The sequence below is a fragment of the Dipodomys spectabilis genome, unplaced genomic scaffold (assembly GCF_019054845.1).
Source record: "Dipodomys spectabilis isolate Male_0828 unplaced genomic scaffold, ASM1905484v1 ptg000422l, whole genome shotgun sequence".
Lineage (NCBI taxonomy): Eukaryota > Metazoa > Chordata > Mammalia > Rodentia > Heteromyidae > Dipodomys > Dipodomys spectabilis.
In genome coordinates this window covers 6,329,899-6,352,326 of record NW_024871099.1, presented here as the reverse complement: position 1 = coordinate 6,352,326, position 22,428 = coordinate 6,329,899, and the positions used below count along the sequence as shown (strand labels likewise).

The window sequence follows — 22,428 nt, the reverse complement described above, 5'->3', positions numbered from 1 at the left end:
TTCTCCTAGGACTGTTCTGGCTGACCCTGGAAGGTGCTAACCGGGCTCCGAGAGCCCTCTGGGGCACACTAGCTTTCTTTTCTAAGTGGTGACACTGAGACTTAGGTAGGACCCAGTTATCTGCCCCAAACGATTAACACCCAGGTACAAACAAGACAGACAGACACACAGACAGACAGACACACACACACACAGACACACACACACACAGACACACACACACACAGAGGACTTCTGACCAAACAGCTTCTCTTTATTGAAAGATTGTAACACAAAAGTAAGCTGAGGGTAGGGACCCTTCCCCAGGCTCTCCTCTGTTTCCTATGAGCATTGGGGAGGGAGAAGATGGGACCCCAAAAAGGAAAACTAAAGGAAATTCAGAATGATCAACGATCAACATAGCCTGCTCCAGACCCAGGATTCTGGGTGTGGTCAGGGTCAGGGTCAAGGAGGGTGGGCCACTCTAAATCTGCCACCATCTACCTCCCTGCCTGCCTCAGGCTTCCAGGAGCTTCCCCAGGAAGCGGAGGTTGAGGATTTTGAGCTGCTCGTCCAGGTCCATGCGGACGATGCCGTCCTCACCATCAATGCTCAGCAGGACTCCCGTGGCTTCGCGGTCCTCACCGAGGATCACCTTCACCTGAGAGCAGTGGGCATGCGATTAGGCTGTGCCAGCAGCCTGCACCCCCTCTCTCACTGGCCTTGGCCTAGCCCCTACCTTGTTGTTCTTGGTCGGGGTGATGGGCTCCAGGTGCTCACTGGAGATGCTGACGACCTTCTCGCTGTCCTTCAGGTACACAGAGCACATGCCACCCTGGGGAGCAGAGACACCTGGGTCAGCCTGTCCTGATGCCACCCTCACAGGGACACAGGCTGTGGGCTCATTATGCATGCTCACTCCCAAGGTGACACAGAAGCAGACCAGCATGGGCACTGAGGCCCACGAGTGCTGGTGTGGGCTGGAAGGAAGCCAAAATGCAGCTTCTCAGGCCATGGACTCTTCCTGTCCAAAACTGGCCTCAGTTCCTCTCCACGAGCTCCTCCTGGGCCTTAGCTCCCTGGGGACAGTCCCACAGTTCCCAGACACGCTCTAGACTTTGTCTTGGCCATGTCTCTTACCCATAACCTTCCAGGTCCAAGGCCTATCACTCAGCCTTCTGAGGGTCCCTCTTACCCATCTTTCCCCACAGCCCTGCCAGAGTAGCTGGCAGGTTTTTTTTCTGCCCAGACTGGTTCTGAACTGTGATCCTCTCAGAACTCAGCCTACTGAGCAGCTAGGATCACAGGCATGAACCATCAGCACCCAGCTGAAGTAGGGCTCTTGAGGACTTTACTGTGGCTGTGTGGTAGTAGTTGTGAGGATGAAACCTATAGTAAGCATGTGCTCTCCTGCTAAGCTACATCCCCAGTCCAAAACACTAATTCTGTAATCAGAGTGCCACTAGGCACTCTAAGCATTGACATGCGTAGGCAGCATGTCAATAACAAGAATTACAAACATGCAAGACACAGGCTGAAAGAGGAGAGGTGCTTTCCTAAAGGCTGAGTGGGCATTAACCTATACAGAATGGAAAGAAGACAGGGACAAGTACGTGTAAAAGCCCAGAAACAGGAGAGCCAGGCACAGAGGGGTCATTAGGAATGCTGTCTCAAAGGACCATGAGTGACACAAGATAGCCACACTCCTGTGGGCCATGGGCTTCAACCAGGATCACAGCAGGTAGACCCACCCCAAATTGTTCTGAGTCTATGTTCACTGATGGATGAGCACTGGATAATAAAGACAAAGTTTAAAAAAGAAAGAAAGAAAAGGGCTGGGAAGGTGGCTTAGTAGTAGAGTGCTTGCCTAGCATGCATGAAGCCCTGGGTTTGAGTCCTCAGTACCACTACATAAACAGAAAAAGCTGGAAGTATAGTGCTGTGGCTCAAGTGGTAGAATGTTAGCCTTGAGCAAAAGAAGCTCAGGGACAGTGCCCAGGCCCTGAGTTCAAGCCCCTAGACTGGCAAAAAAAGAAAAAAGAAAAAAGGCATTAGTGGTTATACATGTTATCCTAGCTGCTCAGGAGGCTAAGATCTGAGAATCGTGGTTTGAAGCCAGCCCAGGCAGGCAAGTTGGTAAGAATCTTACTTCCAATAAACTACTCAAAAAATGCGAAGTGGCAATGTGGCTCAAGTGGTATAGCACTTACCTGGAGTAAAAGAAACCCAGGGACAGCACTCACACCCAGAGTTCAAGCCTCGGGACCAGGAAAAAAGAAAAGCCAGGTACGTATGGTGCATGCCTATAACTCTAGCTTCTTGGGACAGTAAAAACAGGAGGATCATGATTCCAAGCCAGTCCAGGCAGGAAAGTCCTTAAGACTCCTTCCCAATCAATAGCTGGGCACAGTGATGCCCAGTGGTCATCTCAGCTTTTTCGGAAGGTGAGATAGGGAGGATTGTGGTTCCAATGGCCAGCCCAGGTAGAAAAGTCCATGAGACGCCTTATCACTAGAAGAAGCTGGGCTTGTATCTGGACACCCTAGCTATGACAACAGGCCTAAGGGAGGTAGAGAGTGAGTGGTCCAGGCCTGCACCTTCTCTCAAAATGACAGGGATGGAGGTGAGAATCAGCAAGCGTACGTGTCTAGGGCTGGAAGGTGGTACAGCATGTATGAAGCCTTTGGTTCAATTCCTCAGTACCACATAAACACAGAAAGCCGGAAGTGGTGCTGTGGCTCGAGTGGTAGAGTGTTAGCCTTGAGGGAAGCTAGCCTTGAGTGAAAAGAAGCTTAGGGACAGTGCCCACACCCTGAGGTCAAGCCCTAGGACTGGGGGAAAACAAAAAGTATGTGTCTAGTAAGCAAGCAGGACATCCTGAATTGAAACCCCAGTCATTCGCACACGTGTGTGTGTGTGTGTGTGTGTGTGTGTGTGTGTGTGTGTGTGTGTAAAGAACCACAGAGATGGGGGCTCCAGCCTACCCAACCCCCAGGTTTCACGTACCGTGACACTGCGGATGACACCGGTCTGCCCTACCACCTGTGTGTCCAAATAGGTGTCTCGCACCTTCACCTGGATATCAGTGGTTACCCAGTCACTGGAGTTCTGCTCAATGCCTGAGCCTGGTGTGTGGGGGTTGTAGCCACCAGGGGAGGGTGCCCCAGGTGTCATGGGGCTGTAGCCTACCGGGCTCGGACTGGGGCTTGCCTGCAGGGAGACAGGGAGATGAGCTGTGGGAACAGTGGCTGACCTGGCCATCCCTCTGGGTGAGGCCCAGCCTAGTCCCCCAGCCCCCAGGGCAAGCAGAATATGCATACCTGATAAGCCATGGGTGAGGGCGTTGGGTGGTAGCTGGCAGGAGAGTGGGTGTTCTGGTAGCCTGCAGGGCTTGGCGCCACCTGGTGGTAGCTCTGGGGACTGGGGCTGGGCTGGTAGGAGCCTTGTGGGGAGGGGGCAGCGTAGGGGGAGAACTGGTCCGTGTTGTACCTACAGACACACAAGCAGGTGTTGCAGCAGGGAAGGGTGAGGAAGGGCAGTATGGAGGAGTGGGCAGGGCTGGCCAGGCCTGGCCTGGTGGACTCACATGGCTGGCGTCCCTGGTGTCTGGGGGTTATACTGAGGGTTGACCTGAGGTGATGAAGGATCTGGGTAGCCGGGAGTCTGGGGGTTAGGGGTTCCCCCGTAGGCCTGGGGGGATGGGGTAGGCTCATCGTCAAAGGCATACTCGTACTCCTCCTCAGCCCTGTTGGGGGACACAAGTCTGTTGAGGATGACTAGTAATAAATAACAGCAATGTGGTGGATGCTTCCAGGATAGCACTCTACAGCAGGCCCCCCCAATGGAGGGAACCTGATTTGGGGAGGGGGGGCAGCTAGAGGAGAGGCAGCTCTGCCACGGCGGCACTCCACAGCTGCTGGCTGTGGCTGGCACTCCCACTCTCGGCCTTGGGGTGCTTTGTGCCCCCAAGTGGCCCAGCAGTGCCATGTACACAGCCCCGCCTCAGAGCCTTACCTTGATGGCGTGTTGGGGTTGTTGGGGTCCCAGGCCCCACTCTGGGCAGGGGTGCGGCTGCCATCATGCAGCGGTGTCTGTGAGCCGTAATGTGGGGTGCGGCTGCCTGGAAGGGGAGACAGGCATGGCAATCGGGCATCCTACCCATCTGATCCCCCGCCGTCCCCCCTCCCTGTCTCTGGGAAGCTCCTCCGGGGAGTTCTCACCGTCCTGCAGAGGGGTCTGGGAGCCGTACATGGGCGTGCGGGAGCCAGAGCCATACATGGGCGTCTGGGAGCCGTACATGGGCGTTCGCCCATAGGACGAGGCCATCCCTCCTGGACGCCACGAGTCCCTGTGGGCACAGGGAGATCAGGCAGGTGGGTGCATAGGGCCGTCTGCCCCCCACTCCACATTGCCCGCACCCCTCTCCACCCTGCCATGCGTACACTGTGGTGAGCCGCTGGCGGTCCACAGAAATGGTCTGGCAGGTAGAATGCAGCTCCACGCGGGCCGTGGACTCCGTGGCATCCTTCACCACACCAATGTAGCCTGGGGGGAAGGAGGTGGGGGGTCAGGAGGGCGGGGACCTCACTGCACACAGCCCCCAGACCCCCACCCAAGATTGGAACTCACCTTTGTAGGGCCCCTGGGAGATGCGGACAGTCTGGCCAATGAGCTCATTGTCTCTCCGTCCTCGGCCACTGCCCATGCCACCACCGCCCGGGCTGCCGAAGCCACCATGCTGACCTGGGAAGGCAGAAGAACGTCACCAGTCCCTCAGGACAGGGTCTTCCCTTTTCGTGCTTTACCTACAGCCACGGCACACTCAAAGCTCCACTTGCTGGATTCCACCCCCCAACTTTCCTGATGGGCCTCTTCTGCCCATCCCCGTTGCCTGGGCTTTCTTATTCCTAATCTGGGCTGGGAGCCCCTGAACACCTAAGGACTCCCCTCTAGCCTCCCGGACCTCTGCCACCACCACCCCAGTCTCACCTCCAGCGCTGGGGTGCATGGGGCTGCTGATCCGCGGGCTCATTGGGGCAAAGCCACCCAAGGTGTAGTTGGTCACATCTCGAGGCTAGGGAAGGGACAGAGGGGACAGTAAGCTGCCTCCAGCCCCGCTCCACGCTGCCACTGGGCATGTGTGTGGGTGTGTGTGTGTAGGGGGTGGTGGTGTTCTGGCTTGAATCAGGCCAGTCCTTGGGTCATTCCTCCTCCTGGTAACAAGACTCCACTTCTCTTTAGGGGAACTGCCACCTCTGCCTGTGTGCAGAGGCTGGCCTCCCCTCTAGACTACTCAGGTATTTCTGTCCCTAGTGATAAAACCCAAAAGCTGTGGGAACTCAGCATGGCCCCTCCAGGCTTGGCACTCACCTCCTGGCCCCAGGTGCCCAGGCTAGCTTTCCTCTCTGATCCTTGGTCCTGCCCAGTCTGCCTTCTGGTCCCTTCTGAGGACCTTTGTACTTGCCGATTCCCAAGTTACTCATGGGGCCCTGCCTTGCTCTGCTCGGGTCTCCTCAAACCTGACCTTTCCCCTACCTCACATCTGCTCCCTGAGTCCTTCCTGAGTCAGGGCTACCCCTCACCTTTGAGCCCCCAGCCAGCACCAGGTGGCGCATCTTGCAGACAAACATGCCACCATTCTCCACCAGCTTCTTGCAGTGCAGGAAGACAAAGCTGCGGTACAGGTGGCGGATCTCACCCTCCCGGCCCTAGGTGGGAGCAAGAGGAAGATCACACACTTGACTGGGGCCCTCTGTACTTCCCCTTCTTCCCACCAGGAGGGCAGGAGCGGGTACTCACTGAGTGGGGGCCGTCAATGACCTTGACGATGTCCTTCACGTGGATGTTGTTCTGTTCGGAGTCCAGGGCCACAGCGAAGCGGTTGTCCTTCTTCTGGGTCACAGCCTGGTGCCTGACTGTCACCACCTTCCCATGCATGTTCAGCACCTTCACAGGGACAGGTGAGAGCAGAAGAGGGTGACATGGGGCAGGGCCAGCCCTCAGCAAGACTGTCCTAAGCTTAAAAGGACGTCCTCACTTCCAAAACCTGGGAGGAGGCTCTACCTCCTGATCTCAAGGACCACGCCCCTCTGAATTCCTCACAAATCTCCCTGAAAGGTGTGACTACAAGCCTCCCATCTCCCACTGGGGATACCTCGAATTTCCAGAGTCAGGGCCCAGGCCAAGCTCTGTGATTTCTGACTCACACATTCAGGGGAAAGAGAAGACAGGGAAGGGCACCTGCAGCACCCCATTTTTGCCAAAGTGCCACATCCTGGGATTCACCTTTGGCCTCACCACCAAGGCGGTTGCTGTGGCCCTTACCCCACCTTACTGGGCACAGGATGCCCAGTGTCATAAGCCAGTCTTGCAAGAGCCCAGCAGTGTGCAGTGTTGTGTGAAAGAATGCCCATAAAAGCACCACTAAAGGAGGGTGACGCATGTGGGCACACACCTGGAAGGTCTCCCGCTCCAGCCGCACGATGACACCCACAGTGCGTGGGTCCAGCTGCACCAGCTCTCCCCACTCGTGCTGGCCCCCAACATCCACACCTGAGGCCGTTTCTGAGCAGAGCTGCAGGTCCCGAGGGAGCACCTTCAGCTGTGGGGAGATGGCAAGGGGTGAAGGGCTGGTCTCTAGGGGCTGATCCCCGGCTCACTTCGGTGTCACCTGCCCGCAGCCCCCTCCACCAACCTCGTGCATGGTGAGGTCGGAGAAGAGAATGACGAAGCTCTCCTCCACACGCACAATGAGGCCGGTATCCCCCTCAAATCGGCCAGCGATCACCTTCACGTGGTCACCCATCTTGAAATACTTCCGGAGCTCCTGGGCTGGGAACTCCAGCATGTCCTGGAGGGTATGAGGACAGTGGGGAACAGGTAAGAGGAGCTCACAACACTTGCGCCCTCGACCGGTGTCACCTTGAAGACACCCAGGCCACCTGAGTCCCAGAGCTGATCCCACACCCTGCCACTCCACGGGCCACACGCACCTTGAGGTCCTCGTGCTTCGGCATGATGGTGATCTTGTTGCCGTCCACACTGAGGACCTTGCCCTGCAGGTTGATGAGCTCACCCTCGCACACTTCCACATTGTCCCCGGGCTGGAAGTTGTGCTCGCGTTCCTTCCCTGTGGGGACACAACTCAGGGGTGACTGGGCAGCTTAGCCAGCCCCTTTCCCCTGCCTGGAGGAGGGCTGGGCCCCATACCTGTGCCCTCTGTCACCACCTCCAGGTCAATGCCTTCCGGCTGGTCCTCAAACTTCTCCAGCTCCGACAGAGTGGGCTTCACGCCCTCGGTGATCTAAGCCCCCAGGACAAGGGCAGGGCATGGAGGTGGATGGAGTCAGCACCTAGGCCCCAAGGCAGGGACATCAGACTGGCCCCCTCCACAAGCACCATCCTGTGCCCCTTACCACAGCTGACATGGCGAAGCTCTTGAACAGAAAGCCCTTCCGGCTGTAGCGATTTCCCTCAAAGATCAAGAAGTCGCCATCAGAGGCCACGTCACCCCCTAGAGACCTGGCAGTTCATGAGAGAAGACAAAAAAAACTGTGGGAAGGGAATGTTGCCCTGCCTCAGTTTCCCCCAGTGGGAAGAGAGGGATGGGAATGTATCCTGGGCCCTCCAGCACACCTCAGGGAAGGAGTGACTTCCACTCAAACACAGGCCACCCCCAAGAAGGATACGGGGCCCTCAGCAATGCCCCCCACTCTGCCTCCCTCCCTAAAGTGGCACTACCACTAGCAGGGCAGGACTGCAGCCCCTCCTCTCCCGTCCCCTGAACATGCACAGGAGAACAAGCCAGCCTCATTGAGCTGCCTTTCCCACAGGGTGGGTCTGGGTGAGGGGACCGGCATGCTCTGCTAGGCATGTGAGGCCCCTTCCTCCTCTGTGTCCCCTGTTCCTATGCCCAGCCAGCCCTAGCCTGTCCCAAAGGATTGGGCTCCATCCCCCTTGGGTGAGCAGGAAAAGGTCAGTGCTGTTCTGGGCACAACATAGCTTACTGCAATCCTCCTTCCACCCCCAGGAAGCTGGGTTTGCTACCATTATCATCAGGTGGCTGTCTAAAGTCCTGCTGCCAAGCTAGCTATTCACACAGTACTCCATGGAAGTGTGCCACAGGCCCACTGAGACACAGCCTGGCTCACCCAAAGGTGGAGCTCACCTGATCTTCTCAGCATCAAAGAGCCTCTGTGGAGGCCGCTTGAACTTCTTCCTCTTGGCAAACCAGTCTTTCTGCAGGGGGGAGGACAAGCATGGGCAGGAAGAGTGAGGGAGGAGGGCTGGCCAGTGAGGCTGGGGCAACCCCCCACTCTGGGCACCCCTCCCCCACAGTACCAAGCTCATGCGGGCCTTGATGCGGTCGTAGTCGATCCGAGGGATCATCTTCAGAGAGATAGTGTTCTGGCTGGGCTCCACATAGTCCACCTGAGAGGGTGGGAGGTGAGAGGTCAGCAGGGCTTGGCCCTCGGTATCTACCCATCCCTCCCTCCTGTCTCCCAGACAGGAGGAAGGAGCAGAGGGTGATGAGCAAAGCATTCACTGCCCATCTGACACCTCATTGGTGTTTGAAAAGATCCTCAATGCCAGGACAAGTTCAGCTGAAGGCTTCCCTGAATTGCCCTCCCCATCAGTAAATCTCATTGGCCTTCAAAGATCTTGACTTCTTAGGGCTGGGAAGGTGGCTCAGTGGTAGAGCGCTTGCCTTGCATGCCTGAGGCCCTGGGTTCAATTCCTCAGCACCACGTAAGAAAAAAGCCGGAAGTGGCGCTGTGGCTCAAGTGGTAGAGTGCCAGCCTTGAGCTGAAGAGCTGAGGGACAGCATCCAGGCCCAGAGTTCAGGCCACACGACCAGACCCCCCCCCCCCCCAAAAAAAAAAAAAAAAAAAAAGATCTTGACTTCTTTATAGTTGAGTGCTGGTGGCTTGTGTCTATAATCCTAGCTACTCAGGAGACTGAGATCTAAGGATGTAGCTTGAAACCAGATCTGGCAGAAAGTCCGACTTTTTTTTTTTTTTTTTGGGTCGGTCATGAGGCTTCAACTCAGCCTGAGCGCTGTCCTAAGCTCTTCAGCTTAAGGTGAACTTTCTACCACTTGAGCTACAGTGCCACTTCCGGTTTTCTGGTGATTTATTGGAGATAAGAGTCTCACGTACTTTCCTGCCCAGGCTTGCTTTGAACCTCTACCCTCAGATCTCAGCCTCCTGAGTAGCTGGATTACAAGTGTGAGCCACCAGTGCCTGGCTAGTCTGAGACTCTTATCTCCAATGAACCACCAAAGACCTGTGGCTCTAGTGGCAGAATGCTAGCTTTGAGCAAAAGAAGCTAAGTGACAGAGCCAAGGCCTTGAGTTCAAACCCTAGGACTAGCAAAAAATAAAAATAAATAATAATAAAATGCAAGTCAGACTGCATCTCTTAGAACCCCCAGAGCCCAAAGGTGGACTATAAAACCTGAGCTCATCTACATTCTTTTTTTTGTTTTTGGTCGTGGGGCTTGAACTCTGGGCCAGGGCACTGTCCTTCAGCTCTTCAGCTCAAGGCGAGCACTCTACCACTTGAGCCACAGTGCCACTTCCAGTTTTCTGGTGGTTTACGGAGATAAGAATCTCACAGACTTTCCTGCCCGGGCTGGCTTTGAACCCTAATCCTCAGATCTCAGCCTCCTGAGTAGCTAGGCTTATAGGTGGGAGCCACTGGTGCCCGGTGTCATCTGCATTCTTGTCTCACAGGTTGATCTCCTGCCTACCAACTCCCCAATAACTGTATTAGGCTCATCAGTCATCTCCTTTAATGGTTCCTCAGGATGTCCTTGGATATAGCAGGAGATGGCCATCTACCTCTGTGTGCTCTGAGCCAACCCTGAGTTCTACTCCCCTCAATCTGAGTAGAGCTCAGTCTCTGCCCTAGGAAAGGGCAGAGGGGACAAGAGAACAGAACATGGAGGGTGGGGGGGTCTGGGGTTCTGAGGTCCGCTGGTACCTGAGCAATGTCATCTTTGTAGATGCCTCGCTTGAGGCGCACCCAGGACTTGGGCTTTAGGTTGGCCACCTCCTTGACCACTTTGAGCACATCCGTCATCTCCTTGATGGGCACCATCTGCTGGTTCCAGTAGCCAAGCCGCAGGTTGCCCACGCCCTCGATGGCCTGCTTCACGTGTGTCTGCTTATAGGCTTCCACGTAGATGTAGCCCTTGACATGTTCTGGGGCCACTACTGACTTGATCTGCAGGGGCTGTGGGGGGCAATGGTGGGGAGAAGGAGAAGGAAAGGGGGGGTGAGGTCCCACTGCTGCTTGCACAAACAACTGGCCCCTGTGGACACTCTTCTAAAACATTAACCCACAGAAGCATTGTGGCCAATGGACATGGGCACAGGGAAAAATCAGTGCAGGTAAGGTAAGCCAACAAATAAGACAGCCTGTTTTAAAACATGTTCCAAAAAGGGATTGGCATTTGCTTTTTTTTTTTTTTTTTTTGGGTCCGGTCGTGGAGCCTGAACTCTGGGCCTGGGCGCTGTCCCTCAGCTCTTCAGCTCAAGGCTAGTGCTCTACCACTTGAGCCACAGTGCCACTTCTGGCCTTTTTCTTTTTGCTTATGTGGTGCTGAGGAATCGAACCCAGGGCCTCAGGCATGCAAGGCAAGCGCTCTACCACTGAGCCACCTTCCCAGCCCTTTGCTTTAAAAAAAAAAAAAAAAGCAGTGTCTGTCTCTATATAGCTAGGCTGGCCTACAACTGGAATCCTTTTGCCTCAGGCTGGTATTATGGATATGCTCCACCACACCCAGTGAGGGGCTGGATAAACTATGGCTTAAGAACACCAGGAAAGAAAAACTTAGCGGATGGGCTGGTAAGGTGGCTCAGTGGTAGAGTGCTTGCCTTGCATGCAAGAGGCCCTGGGTTCAGTTCCTCAGCACCACATAAGCAGAAAAAGCCAGAAGTGGCGCTGTGGCTCAAGTGGTAGAGTGCTAGCCTTGAGCTGAAGAGCTGAGGGACAGCGCCCAGGCCCAGAGCTCAGGCCCCATGACTGGCAAAAAAAAAGAAAGAAAAACATAGTGGTGAGCAATGTGGGGCTTAAGATTAAGAGGTAGTGGCAGGGGGGGCTTGGCTCAGCTGGAAAGCTCATGCAAAGGCCTGGACTCCATCCCTATCACTACAAGCAAACAAAACAAAAACGTTTTCGTTCATGCTACAACATAGATGATGCCTAAAAACTACATTAAGTAAAGTCATGAAAGGCCACATATGGAATGGTTCTGTTTATGAGAAATGTCCAGAATAGTCAAATCCATACAGACAGGAAACAGATTGGTGGTTACCAGGGACACTGGGAGGAAGGGACTGCTAGGCACAGGTTTCTTTTGGGGTGGATGATACATACTAAATATAGTAAAATAAACCAGGGGCTTATTTAGACTTTCCTGCTTGGGCTGACTTTGAACCATGATCCCTAGATCTTAGCCTCCTGAGTAACTAGGACTACAGATGTGAGCCACCGGTGCCTGGCCCATGAGACTCTTATCTCCTATTAACCACCAGAAAACCACAAGTAGAGCTGTGGCTCAAAGTAGTAAAGTACTAGCCTTGAGCAAAGTTGCTCAGGGACAGTGTCCAGGCCCTGAGTTCAAACCCCACAACCAAAAAGAAAAATAAGAGTAAAACAAACTAAAACACATTGAGTTCATAAAAGGGAATCTTAGCCAGGCATGGTAATGAATGTAATCACAACACTGGGGTAAAGGAAGCAAAAAGATCCAAAGTTGGATGTCAGTTGGAGCTCTATAGCCAGACTGTCTCAAAATTGATTTTAAATGGCCAGGTGTGATAGCACACACCTGTAGTCCCAGCTACTCAGGATGTGAAGGTAGGATGGAGGTTCGAGGCTAGCCCAGGAAAAGTTAGGATGAGACCCTCATCTGAAAAACAAAAGGACTGGGAGCATGGCTCAAGCGGTACAGCACTTGCCCTGCAAGCAGCAGTATGAGTTCAATCCCCAGTACTGCTAAACCAACAAATCAAATCAAAACCAAGTATCCCTGGGAAGGCACAGCAGCCTTATTTGCTTAGTGGGCAGCTCTGCTCACACACGGGCACATGGCACCCTCTGAGCCTACAGCCTCCCATCTGGGTTTGCTGCCTGCCATAGACGTACCGTATCTGTGAACTGGTAGGCTATGAACTTGCGCATCAAGGAGATGGCTGTGGCTCGTTCCTCTCCAATCTGGAAGAAAGAGGCAGAGTTGGGAAAGCTGATGAGATGGACGGCAGGACACAGAAAAGGGGCCGGCCGGGGGGGTGGGTAAGCCAGAGATCTAGTCAGGGGTCTAGCCAGGGGGCAGTCAGGAAACCAGGAAGATGGAAGAGAGGAAAAGGAATAAGCAGGGGAATGGGGAGGTCAGAGGGGAGGGTGGCTGCCAGGCAAGGAGACTTAGCATAGACAGACAGCGTGCCCTCCCCCCACCCCCCTGCTCCCCCCACCCCCCCGCCCCGCCGCCCGCTTCTCCCATCTCCCCAGACACTCAGGACATATACCTTACATTTGACAGTCCACAGATTGGGGTCCCTGAACACAGAGAAAGAGGAAATCCTTTAGTGATGGCCTCTTTGCCAGGAACAAGAATGGCATAGCATCCTTCTCCCCTCCTCCATTTCCCCAGATTCCCCCACACTCCCTCCTCCAGAACAGGAGAGAGCAGCAACTGGCCATCCCTGTACCTGTCTGTACATGACTCCGTCCCGATATATCCCTGCCAGTGACCCGTTCAAGATTCCCACTTGACCCTCCGTCCCTGTCCACCCCCTTACTTCACTCCGGGGAGCAGCTGCTGCTGGGTGATGTCATCTGAGAGCTCATCAGACCCTCCATATACCCTGGAGAGAGAAAGGCGATGGGAAGGAGGAAGTCCCACCCCTAGCCCCCAGTACCTTCCTGCCCGGGACCACCTGCTCTCTGCCTAGCCCTTACGTCTCGCCCACAGATGACTTGGCGTATTTCTTCATGTAATACTCGCCCAGCTCTTCTTCTCGCTGGTCCCTAAGGTGGGAGGGAGAAAGCAGACATGAATTAAAGGTAGAGGAGGCATAAGGTGACATGCTCCAAATCTCTCCAAAGGAGCCAGATCCCATGTGTCCCCCCCCCTTCTGCCCCCCGCACACCCCACATCCCCTCCTTGCTTTACCTCCAGAGATTCTGCAGGCGGCGGGCCCCAGAGCGGTCTTCATCCAGGACCACATTATCGATATTGGAGGCTGCAAATAAAGGTGAGGATATGTGAGCATAAGGGGGCACAGGGGGCTGCAGCCAGAGGTGGGGCCCCCAGCCACCCGGCTGAGCAACGCCCCAACAACCCCAACCCCACTCCTGCCCCCATCCTAGTCAGCACCTTGCTTCTCATTGAACACCTGGGGATGGGGCCCAGTTGCTTGGGGTGGGGTGGGGGGCACCCAGCAATCCTGAGCCTCAGCCACTTTCTAAGTACCCTGAGTTCCCCCCCACAACCATACCCAACCCCTCCCTTATGCTGGACACCTGGCCCCTCAGAACTCCCTGACCCGGAGCCCTACCTAAGTTAGAGCCCTGGAGCCAAGGTAGAGGCTGAGGGCAGGACGGCACCCCAGAAGGCGGAACTGAACTGGCAGGATATGGGAAGAGGGTCACGAGTCACAGTGCCAGGTTCTTACCTTCAATCTCTTCTACTTGGAGGAAGAGGAGGTGGTGGTGGTGGTGGTGGTGGTGGTGGTGGTGGTGGTGGTAGTGGTGGGCGAGGGCAGACAAAGTATGAGCCAAATTATAGCAGCAAAATCAACCAATGGGTTGGGGGAAGGGAGGGACACAGGAAGGTCGAAAAATCAAAAATAAAGGCCAGGCACCGGGTGGTTGGAGAGAAGCCGAAATGTATGAGGTGCACAAGACGGAAATAACAGGGAAGGGGAGCACTGGCCCAGGAAGTGGGGGAACACGGGGCAGGGGGGAGGGAGATACCCACCCTACACCCCCACAAAAGGGATCTGCTGGAGCCCTGGGGTATCAGAGCTGTCTCCTCACAACCACCCCCCCACAGCCCCTCCCCCACTCATGGGCCTAGAAGGGAAAGGAGGGGAGCCACCTCTCTGGCCAGGACAGAAAGAAGCAAGGTGAAGAGGGTGGGGTTGGAGTGGTACGGGGCATGGGGGAAGGGAGGCTGGGAGACCCTCTCTGGCGGGCTTCTCCCAGGAGTCTCCTAGCGGCAGGGCCCTCCACACACACCTTTCTCCAGGATGTCCTCAGCTCCGTCCTCCCACTGGTCTTCATCCTCATACTCATCATCCACATCTAAAACAGTAAAAGCAAAGAAATGCTCCAGGGGCAGTTGGGGCACGATGATCTGGGGACAGCAGCCACCAGGAGGTGTTTTCCCGGCACAATGGGCTGAGAACTCTCACCCCACAAGGCCAGGACATGGGGGCTCTACCAGGAGGGGCTTTGCTGGTACAGCAGGCAGGTGTTGCGTGCAGATCTACCTTGCTCTGCTCCTCCCACATTATCTCTTTAAAAGGAGATCCGATCTCGGTTCAAAGCCAGCCCAGGCAGTAAAGTCCAAGTCTGTGAGACTCTTATCTCTAATAAACCACCAGAAAACTGCAAGTGGCACTGTGGCTCAAGTGGTAGAGCACTAGCCTTGAGCTGAAGAGCTGAGGGAGAGCGCCCAGGCCCAGAGTTCAAGCCCCACAGCCAACTGGAAAAAAAAGGAGATCCAAGCTGGGTGGGGTGACACGGACCTATTACCAAGGTACTTGAGGGACAAAGGCAAGAGGACACAAAGTTCCAGCTTGGGCTACATAGCAAGACCCTGTCTCTAAAAAAAAAAAAACAGGGGAGAGGAGAAACATACTGATGGCTGGAAGTATAGCTCAGTGGCGGAGTTTCGTATAACGTGTGTAAGGCCATAGGTTCGAACCCCAGTACAAGAGAGAAGGAGAAAGGAAAGAAGGAGCTGTTTGGGGGCGTAAGCACCACAAAAGTAAGGGAGGAAGGGAAAAGGCAGAGCTAGGAGGATCAAAAGTTCAAGGCCAGCCTGGGCAACTGTGCAAGACCCTGTCTCCAAACAAAATGAAAAGGCTGTAGCTCAGTGGTAGAGCACTTGCCTAGCATGCTTGCGGCCCTGAGTTCAATCCCAGTACTGTAATATCTTTTCTTTTTTTAAAAAGGAAAAAGAGCACCCACTGAAATTTGCACAGTGCTATTCCCTGTGACATACCAGCCTCATCCAGGATGAAGCCGCCATGGCGGGGTTTCTTGGGGGGCCGGTCATCATCTTCCTCTTCTTCTTCTTCATCATACTCCTCTTCCTCCTCCTCCTCTTCTTCCTCAGCCTCCTCTTCCTTTGCACTCCGTCTCTCTTCCTCTACCTGTGGGGGGCAGGGAAGCATTGGGACCCCAGGGTTCTACCTCCCACACCCAATCTAGAGAAAGCTGATGTCAGATGTGCCTGGCTACTCCTACCTCCTCAGCACTGCCCCTGCCCTCTCCCTCCCTCCCTGACAGCTCCACTGCACCCATCCACCATCACACCCATCTACCATTGTCTGGAAGCGGGCCCGAGCCCCCTCTCTTAAACCTGGTGCTGGCCCCCCTAGGCTGATCCACCGGCTCCTGGGGCTCTGCCCTCGTATCTAGCCATACCACTTGACCCAGCCATGTCTCTTCCAGCCCTTGGGCCAGTTCTGGGACACAATGCTCGCCAAGCACACCAGCCAGCCTGTGGTTGAGTTGGTAGACTTCCAGGCCAGTGTGCTCCCTCCTGAGGGTTCTTACACATCCTGCTATGGCCTCTCTGCCTCCTCCAACCCATGCTGCTCCTCCTTGGCTGCGTCTCACTCTGGTTACCCCTTAAAAGTGCTTCAATCCCAGGGCTCAGCCCAGGGCCCTTTTCACCTTGCACCCTCACCTTGCTCTCTCCCTGGGCCACTTTACTTGGCTTCATTCAGGGACCCTAGCTCCTGTCTCAGCAGACATGGCTATCTGCCTCCAGCCCCTAGGACCTATACCCCCCCAACATGTAGCAGCAGACTCCTAGACACCTCCCCAGGTGTCCTCTGAGCCGTCACACCCAGCATGTGCCACACTGACCTCATTGTATGCTCTAGATCTGTGCCAGCCTCCTCTAGCTCCCCTCAGGCAAGAGGAATCCTGTGAATCGAACGCTACAATTCCAACTTCTTTCTCATCCCCTCCCCAATGCTAGACCAGCACACTACATCCAACAATGGGTCCTTATTTTGGTCCTCCCTCCCCTAATTCCTGCCCTCTAGTCCCAAAGGTAGTGCCCCCAACTTCAAATGTTAGCCTTTTTTTTTTTTTTAATTTTACTTTTTTTGTGGGGGGAGAAGGGGAGTCAGTTTTGGAGCCTGAACTCTGGGCCTAGGCGCTGTCCCTCAGCTCTTCAGCTCAAGACTAGCACTCTACCAATTGAACCACAGCGCCACTTCTGGCTTTTTCTGCTTATGTGGTGCTGAGGAATCAAACCCAAGACCTCATGCATGCGAGGGAAGCACTCTACCACTGAGCCACCTTCCCAGCCTTAGTTTTTACTTTTATACAGGCCCTGGAACTTGAACTCAGGGCCTAGGCACTATCCCTTAGCTTTTTTGCTAAAGGTGTGTGTCCTACTACTTGAGCCACAACACCACTTCTAGCTTTTTGCTGGTTATCTAGAGAGAAGATTCTCACAGACTTTTCTGTCCAGGCTGGCTTCAAACCTTGACCCTCAGGTCTCAGCCTCCTGGGGTGGTAGGATTATAGGCATGAGCCACCAGCACCTGGCTCAAATGTCAGCCTTTTTTTTTTTTTTTTTTTTTGTCGGTCGTGGGGCTTGAACTCTGGGCCTGGGCGTTGTCCCTCAGCTCTTCAGCTCAAGGCGAGTGCACTACCACTTGAGCTACAGCGCCACTTCCGGTTTTCTGGTGGTTTATTGGAGATAGGAGTCTCACGGTCTCTCCTGCCCGGGCTGGCTTTGAACCGCGATCCTCAGATCTCAGCCTCCTGAGTAGCTAGGATTACAGGCGTGAGCCACCAGCGCCCGGCTAGCCTTTTTTTTTTGTCTGTCATGGGGCTTGAACTCTGGGCCTGGACACTGTCCCTCAGCTCTTCAGCTCAAGGCTAATGCTCTACCACTTGAGCCATATCACCACTTCCAGTTTTCTGGTGATTTATTAGAGACACGAGTCTCACAGAAGCTAGGCGCCGGTGGCTCATGCCTGTAATCCTAGCTACTCCGTAGTCTGAGATCTGAGGATCATGGTTCAAAGCCAGCCCAGGCAGCAAAGTCTGGGAGACTCCCATCTCCAATAAACCAGAAGTGGCACTGTGGCTCAAGTGGTAGAGCGCTCGCCTTGAGCTGAAGAGCTGAGGGACAGCATCCAGGCCCAGAGTTCAAGTCCCACGACTGACAAAAATAAATAAAAGAGTCTCACAGAGTTTCTTGCCCAGGCTGACTTTGAATGGTGATCCTCAGATCTCAGCCTCCTGAGGGCCTAGGATTACAGGTGTGAGCCACCAAAGCCTGGCTAAATGTCAGCCTTTAACTCAGTAACTTCATGAGTCCTTCCTTCCATTTCCACACTGCTACAATCTATCTGACATTTCCTTTTAATGCAGAGGGTTTGGGGGTAGGAGCATGCTTGGTAGGTACTCTTACTGCTAGAGCTGGGTCCCCCAGTTATTTTGCTTTCCTGTTTTTCAGATCTCTCAAGTAGAGATCTGAAGTCCCCCTTACCCTCAGATTTTAAGTTAACTTTATAGACAACCGTTTGAGTCTCAAAGAGTTTCATAATTAAAAGCATTTTAGAAGTCTACTTGTTACAATTTGAAACTAGAAAGTAACCATGAAGACGATGTGAAACAATGTTATTAAATCCAACAAGATACTGTTGCTGGCTCTAGGCTCTTGCCTTACCCCTCCCCCATACACTCACTCTATACCCGTTGCCTGCCTCTGCCTTGCCCCTTCCCTACCTCTCAGGGCTCTCCTGCCAAAATCCAGGTCTCCACTGCACATGGTACCCTACTTGTACCATGCTGGGGTTTGTTTTGGTTTGGTTTTTGGTGTCAAGGACAGCACCCAGAGCATGAGCCCCGTTCCCAACCCCTGTGTCAAGCTCTCAGTACTGGCCAACATTCTTAATGTTGGTCCTCGATAGAAAGTTGTCCTCAGAATGATGAGTGGGGACAGCACCTGTCTGGCATGCACAAGGCCCTGGGTTAGGTCCCCCGCCAAGTAAAACAACATGAATGATAATGATAAAAATTTAAAACAAATCTAAACCACATTGGATGTGGCAGTATACATCTGTGGTCCTAGAAACGTATGGTGGAAGATCAAGAGTTCAAGACTAGCCTGGGTTATATAGTAAGATCCTATGTCAAAAAAAAAAAAAAAAGAGCCAGGCACTGGTGGCTCACGCCTGTAATCCTAGCTACTCAAGAGGTTGAGATATGGGGCTGGGAAGGTGGCTCAGTGGTAGAATGCTTGCCTTGCATGCATGAGGCCCTGGGTTCGATTCCTCTGCACCACATAAGCAGAAAAAGCCGGAAGTGGTGCTGTGGCTCAAGTGGTAGAGCGCTAGCCTTGAGCTGAAGAGCTGAAGGACAGTACCCAGACCCAGAGTTCAGGCCCCATGACCGGAAAAAAAAAAAAAAAAGAGGCTGAGATATGAGGATCACGGTTCAAAGCCAGCCTGAGCAGAAAAGTCCATGAGACTCTTGTCTTCAATTAACCCCTAGTTAACCGGAAGTGGTACTATGGCTCAAGCGGTAGAGTGCTACCTTGAGCTGAAGAGTGCAGGGACAGCGCCCAGGCCCAGAGTTCAAGCCCCACAACCCACAAAAACAAAACAAGCTACATATATATATATATATATATATATATATATATTTGCTCCTGCTTCCCACTCATACCTTAATTACTCTCTCCTGCCAGGTGTTGGTGGCTTGGCCTGTAATCCTAGCTACTCAAGAGGCTGAGACCTAGAGGATTCAAGTTGTTTTCAAACAAGTTTGGGCAGAAAAGTCCAAGACACTCTGTCTCCAATTAACCAGTAAAAAGCCAGACTGGAGGCATGGCTCATATAGTAGAGGGCCAGTCATGAGGATGCAATCATAGTTAGAACGCAAGGCCCTGAGTTCACGTTCCAGTGTTCACACAAGACTAACAAACAATACCCCTGAACCCCTCAGTCTCAGGACACAGCTGAGTGATTGAGCACTTGCCTAGCACTCTGGAGGCCCCAGGTTCCACACCCAGAACTGGAGGAAAAATCCTTTCTCTCCCAGGCAGCCACTGCTGTCCACTCTCTGCTAAATAAAGCCAGGCACATCCTTTAGGCTCCCTGCACCCTATTCCTGACACGGTGAGCTCCCCAAGAACAGGGCCAAGGATCTCTCAGGTACCACTAGGACCCCAAACTCACACTGCCCAGCAGCAGACACAGAAGATCTGACAATAATTGTTTCATAAAGCTCTGGCTAAGCCTGGGCTTAGGTGCTGTCCCTGAGCTTTTTTGCTCGAAGCTGGTACTGTAGGATTTGAGTCACAGCTCCACTTCTTTTTGGTGGTTCACTGGAGGTAAGAGTCTCATGGACTTTCCTGCCTGGTCTGGCTTTGAATCATGATCCTTGGATTTCAGCCTCCTGAGTAGCTAAGGATTACAGGAGTCACAGCCAAAGGCCCAGTATTACAGCTTGGAGCAAATGTCTGTCTTGTTATCCTCCTACTAGCTCTCCCTCACCACAGCATCCCAAAGTCTCCAACTCTTCCCTCAAAGCTGAGGACTCCCCAAAAAGTACAAGGAACTGGGTGTGTTGGTATTGATGCATACCTGTAATTCCAGCACTCAGATCTCAAAAAAAAAAAAAAAAAAAAAGGCATGACTCACACAACAGGTAGGTAAGATCTCACTGGTGCTTGAACTCAGGGCCTCATAATTTTACATAATAGAAACCTGAGGCGAGCTGGCTTGTAATCCAGGACGAGGGTACAATTTTCTCAATTCTGCCACAAGGCAGATGATAAATGACACCAGGTACATCCAGGATCTACAGAAAAGGCCTCTTCAAAGGGAGTACCCCTTTAAGGGCAGAGTTGCTCTGTATAACTGTATGTCCCATACTGCCAAGCTCCTTTCATTTCCCCAGAAAAGCAAGAAATGTAAATTGTGTGTGAATTTTCCTCTTTCTATGTTGTAAAGCAACTTAACCATTAAATTTAGGGGAAGCTCAGTGTACAACTCAGTGGTAAAGTTCATACTTAAGATGCACAAGGTCCTACCTGGATTTCTGTATGACAAAAAGAGAGAGAGAGGGAAAAAGGAAGAGGGGAAAAAAAAGGAAGCAAGGAGAGATGGTACTGGGTATGATCCAAGTGATGGAGAACCCTCCTAGCATGTTTGAGGCCCTGAATTCAAACCCCATTATCACTAAAAAAAACCCAAGACCTATCTTTGTTCAAACTGATATATGTTTCCATCATGATTAAGGCCAAGCTCCTCACCATAGCTTCAAGAACCTCCATTAATATATACATTTCTTTTACTTGACTCTTCCCGTGTGGTGCCCTGTGCTGTCTCAGACTCTGCCAGCAAGAAGGCCATTACAAGCAGGTGCCAGTGGCTCACGCCTGTCATCCTAGCTGATACTCAGGAGGCTGAGCTCTGAGGATCATGGTTTGAAGTCAGCCTGGGCAGGAAAGTGTGTGAGACTCTTTATCTCCAATAAACTACTCAGAAAAATCTGGGGGCTGGGAGTGTGACTTAGTGGTAGAGTGCTTGCCTAGCATGCATGAAGCCATGGGTTTGATTCCTCAGTATCTCATAAACAGAAAAAGCCGGAAGTGGTGCTGCGGCTCAAGTGGTAGAGTGCTAGCCTTGAGCAAAAGAAGCTCAGGACAGTGCCCAGGCCCTGAGTTCAAGAGCCAGGACTGGCAAGAAAAAAAGAAAGAAAGAGAGGGGGAGGGAGAGAGAGAGGGAGGGAGGAAGGAAGGAAGAAAGGAAAAGAAGAAAAGACAAATCTGGAAGTCATGCTAGGGCTCCAGTGGTAGAGCACTAACCTTGAGCACAAAGAGGCTCAGGGACAGAGACCAGGCCCTGAGTTTAAGTCCCAGGACTGGCAAAAATAAGATAAGAAAGGAAAAGAAGTCATCAATAGATTCAGCCACAGACGAAATTAACCTCAATTAATTTTTTTTTTTTAAAGCTGGACAACATGGTAAGTGTCTGTGATTTCAGCACTAGGGAGGCTAAGACAGGAGGATGGTCTATTGAGACCCTGCCTAAAAAAGTAATAATACTCTGCCTGGTGCCAGTGGCTTATCCCTGTAATCCTACTTACCAAGGAGGATGAGAGCTGGAGGACTGTGCTTTGAGCCCAGTGCTTTTGTTTGTATTGTGTTGCCGAATTAGGTTCTTGAACTAACTTGCCAGTACTTGAAAGTTAACTCTACTGGCACCGGGGCTTGAACTCAGGGTCTATCACAGTCTCACATGGCTTTTTCTGCTCAAGGATGGTGCTCTACCACTTGAGCCATGACCTCCAGTCCGGCCTTTTGCCAGTGAACTGGAACATCTCATGGTCTTTCCTGTCTAGTCTGGCTTCAAACTTCCATCCTCAGATCTCCTCCTCCTGAGTAGCTGGGATTACAGGTGTGAGTCGCCGGTCCCCTGACTTATTTACTACCTTTTAGAATGTGTTTATACGAAGAGTCCAGTATACACAGAGAAGAGCCCTAGCACACAGAAGGCAAGGCTTCAGATCCATTTTCCCAGATTAAACAAGCCCACAACAGTAACATCAACGACACTCGATGGTGAGCTCCTCTCACTGAATTCCGCAGTCCCCGGCGGGGGCGACCCCAGCCTCCCTCGGCTTCGTTGTGACTTGCCTACTTTTCTCTCTCACTCCCGATAGTGCGGAAACTGCCAGAAACTACCGATCTGGATTCCCACAGGGGCCTGTGAGCCGGGTCCCCCAGGCGGATCCGACGCCTCTCCCAGGGCCCCCCAGCTGCACACCTCGGCCTCCTCGCCATCACTGCTGCGTTCGCTGTCTTCTTCAGAGAAGTTGCTGTCTTCGCTATCCGACATCTTCCGCTGCTAGGAAAGAGAGAGAGAGAGAGTGAGGGGAAAAACAAAGACCGCCGCTCCTACCCCGTGCCTCAGTTTCCCCGCAAGCTCCTCAGGGTGAACTTATAAAAATCCCCTAGGCGCACTTCCGGACAGCTCCGTGCTGACCGTCGCGATTCCGAGTGGGGACTCCACTGAGTCACCGGTCCCCGGATGCAGTCTCTACACCTCGCCCACCCGACGCCAGCAGCTCGGGGGGGGGGGTCAGCCCCCTCCGCACCCCTCCTTACCGCGGCGGAGCGACCACAGGCTGCGGCGCCAGCTGCTGCGCGCACGACGCCCGGTGGGACTCCGGC

The 22,428-nt window shown here is 53.3% G+C and overlaps 1 protein-coding gene across 3 annotated transcripts; it reads right to left on the bottom strand.

Moving 5' to 3' along the window:
* Window positions 1–232: 232 nt before the first annotated feature.
* Window positions 233–22,428, bottom strand: Supt5h (SPT5 homolog, DSIF elongation factor subunit). Of its 3 annotated transcripts, none has more exons than XM_042667802.1 (30): window positions 22,363–22,428; window positions 22,022–22,102; window positions 15,217–15,367; window positions 14,226–14,291; window positions 13,661–13,672; window positions 13,159–13,228; window positions 12,945–13,013; window positions 12,785–12,850; window positions 12,512–12,542; window positions 12,132–12,200; window positions 9,963–10,214; window positions 8,320–8,409; window positions 8,147–8,217; window positions 7,395–7,500; window positions 7,189–7,282; window positions 6,972–7,108; window positions 6,674–6,829; window positions 6,434–6,580; window positions 5,779–5,925; window positions 5,562–5,687; window positions 4,969–5,053; window positions 4,609–4,722; window positions 4,422–4,524; window positions 4,200–4,327; window positions 3,994–4,099; window positions 3,566–3,724; window positions 3,300–3,468; window positions 2,986–3,189; window positions 719–814; window positions 233–640 (listed from the first exon to the last, which is right to left on the bottom strand). In XM_042667802.1, the coding sequence occupies exons 2-30, from the start codon at window positions 22,091–22,093 to the stop codon at window positions 497–499; spliced, it is 3,240 nt and encodes a 1,079-aa protein (XP_042523736.1). In that variant the 5' UTR covers window positions 22,094–22,102; window positions 22,363–22,428; the 3' UTR covers window positions 233–496. The 3 variants fall into 3 exon arrangements, with proteins under 3 accessions (XP_042523736.1, XP_042523738.1, XP_042523737.1); XM_042667804.1 differs by lacking the exon at window positions 22,363–22,428 and adding an exon at window positions 22,219–22,224; XM_042667803.1 differs by lacking the exon at window positions 22,363–22,428 and adding an exon at window positions 22,219–22,224 and having other exon boundaries at window positions 22,022–22,099.

Bases quoted from the DNA above. Each gene is read 5' to 3' on its own strand.
- Supt5h (XM_042667802.1), bottom strand. From the start codon at position 22,093: ATGTCGGATAGCGAAGACAGCAACTTCTCTGAAGAAGACAGCGAACGC. The intron at 14,292-15,216 runs GTATGTCACAGG...TTACTGTTTTAG, and splicing joins CTTCATCCTGGATGAGGCTG to ATGTGGATGATGAGTATGAG. The intron at 6,581-6,673 runs GTTGGTGGAGGG...ATCTCCCCACAG, and splicing joins CCGACCTCACCATGCACGAG to CTGAAGGTGCTCCCTCGGGA.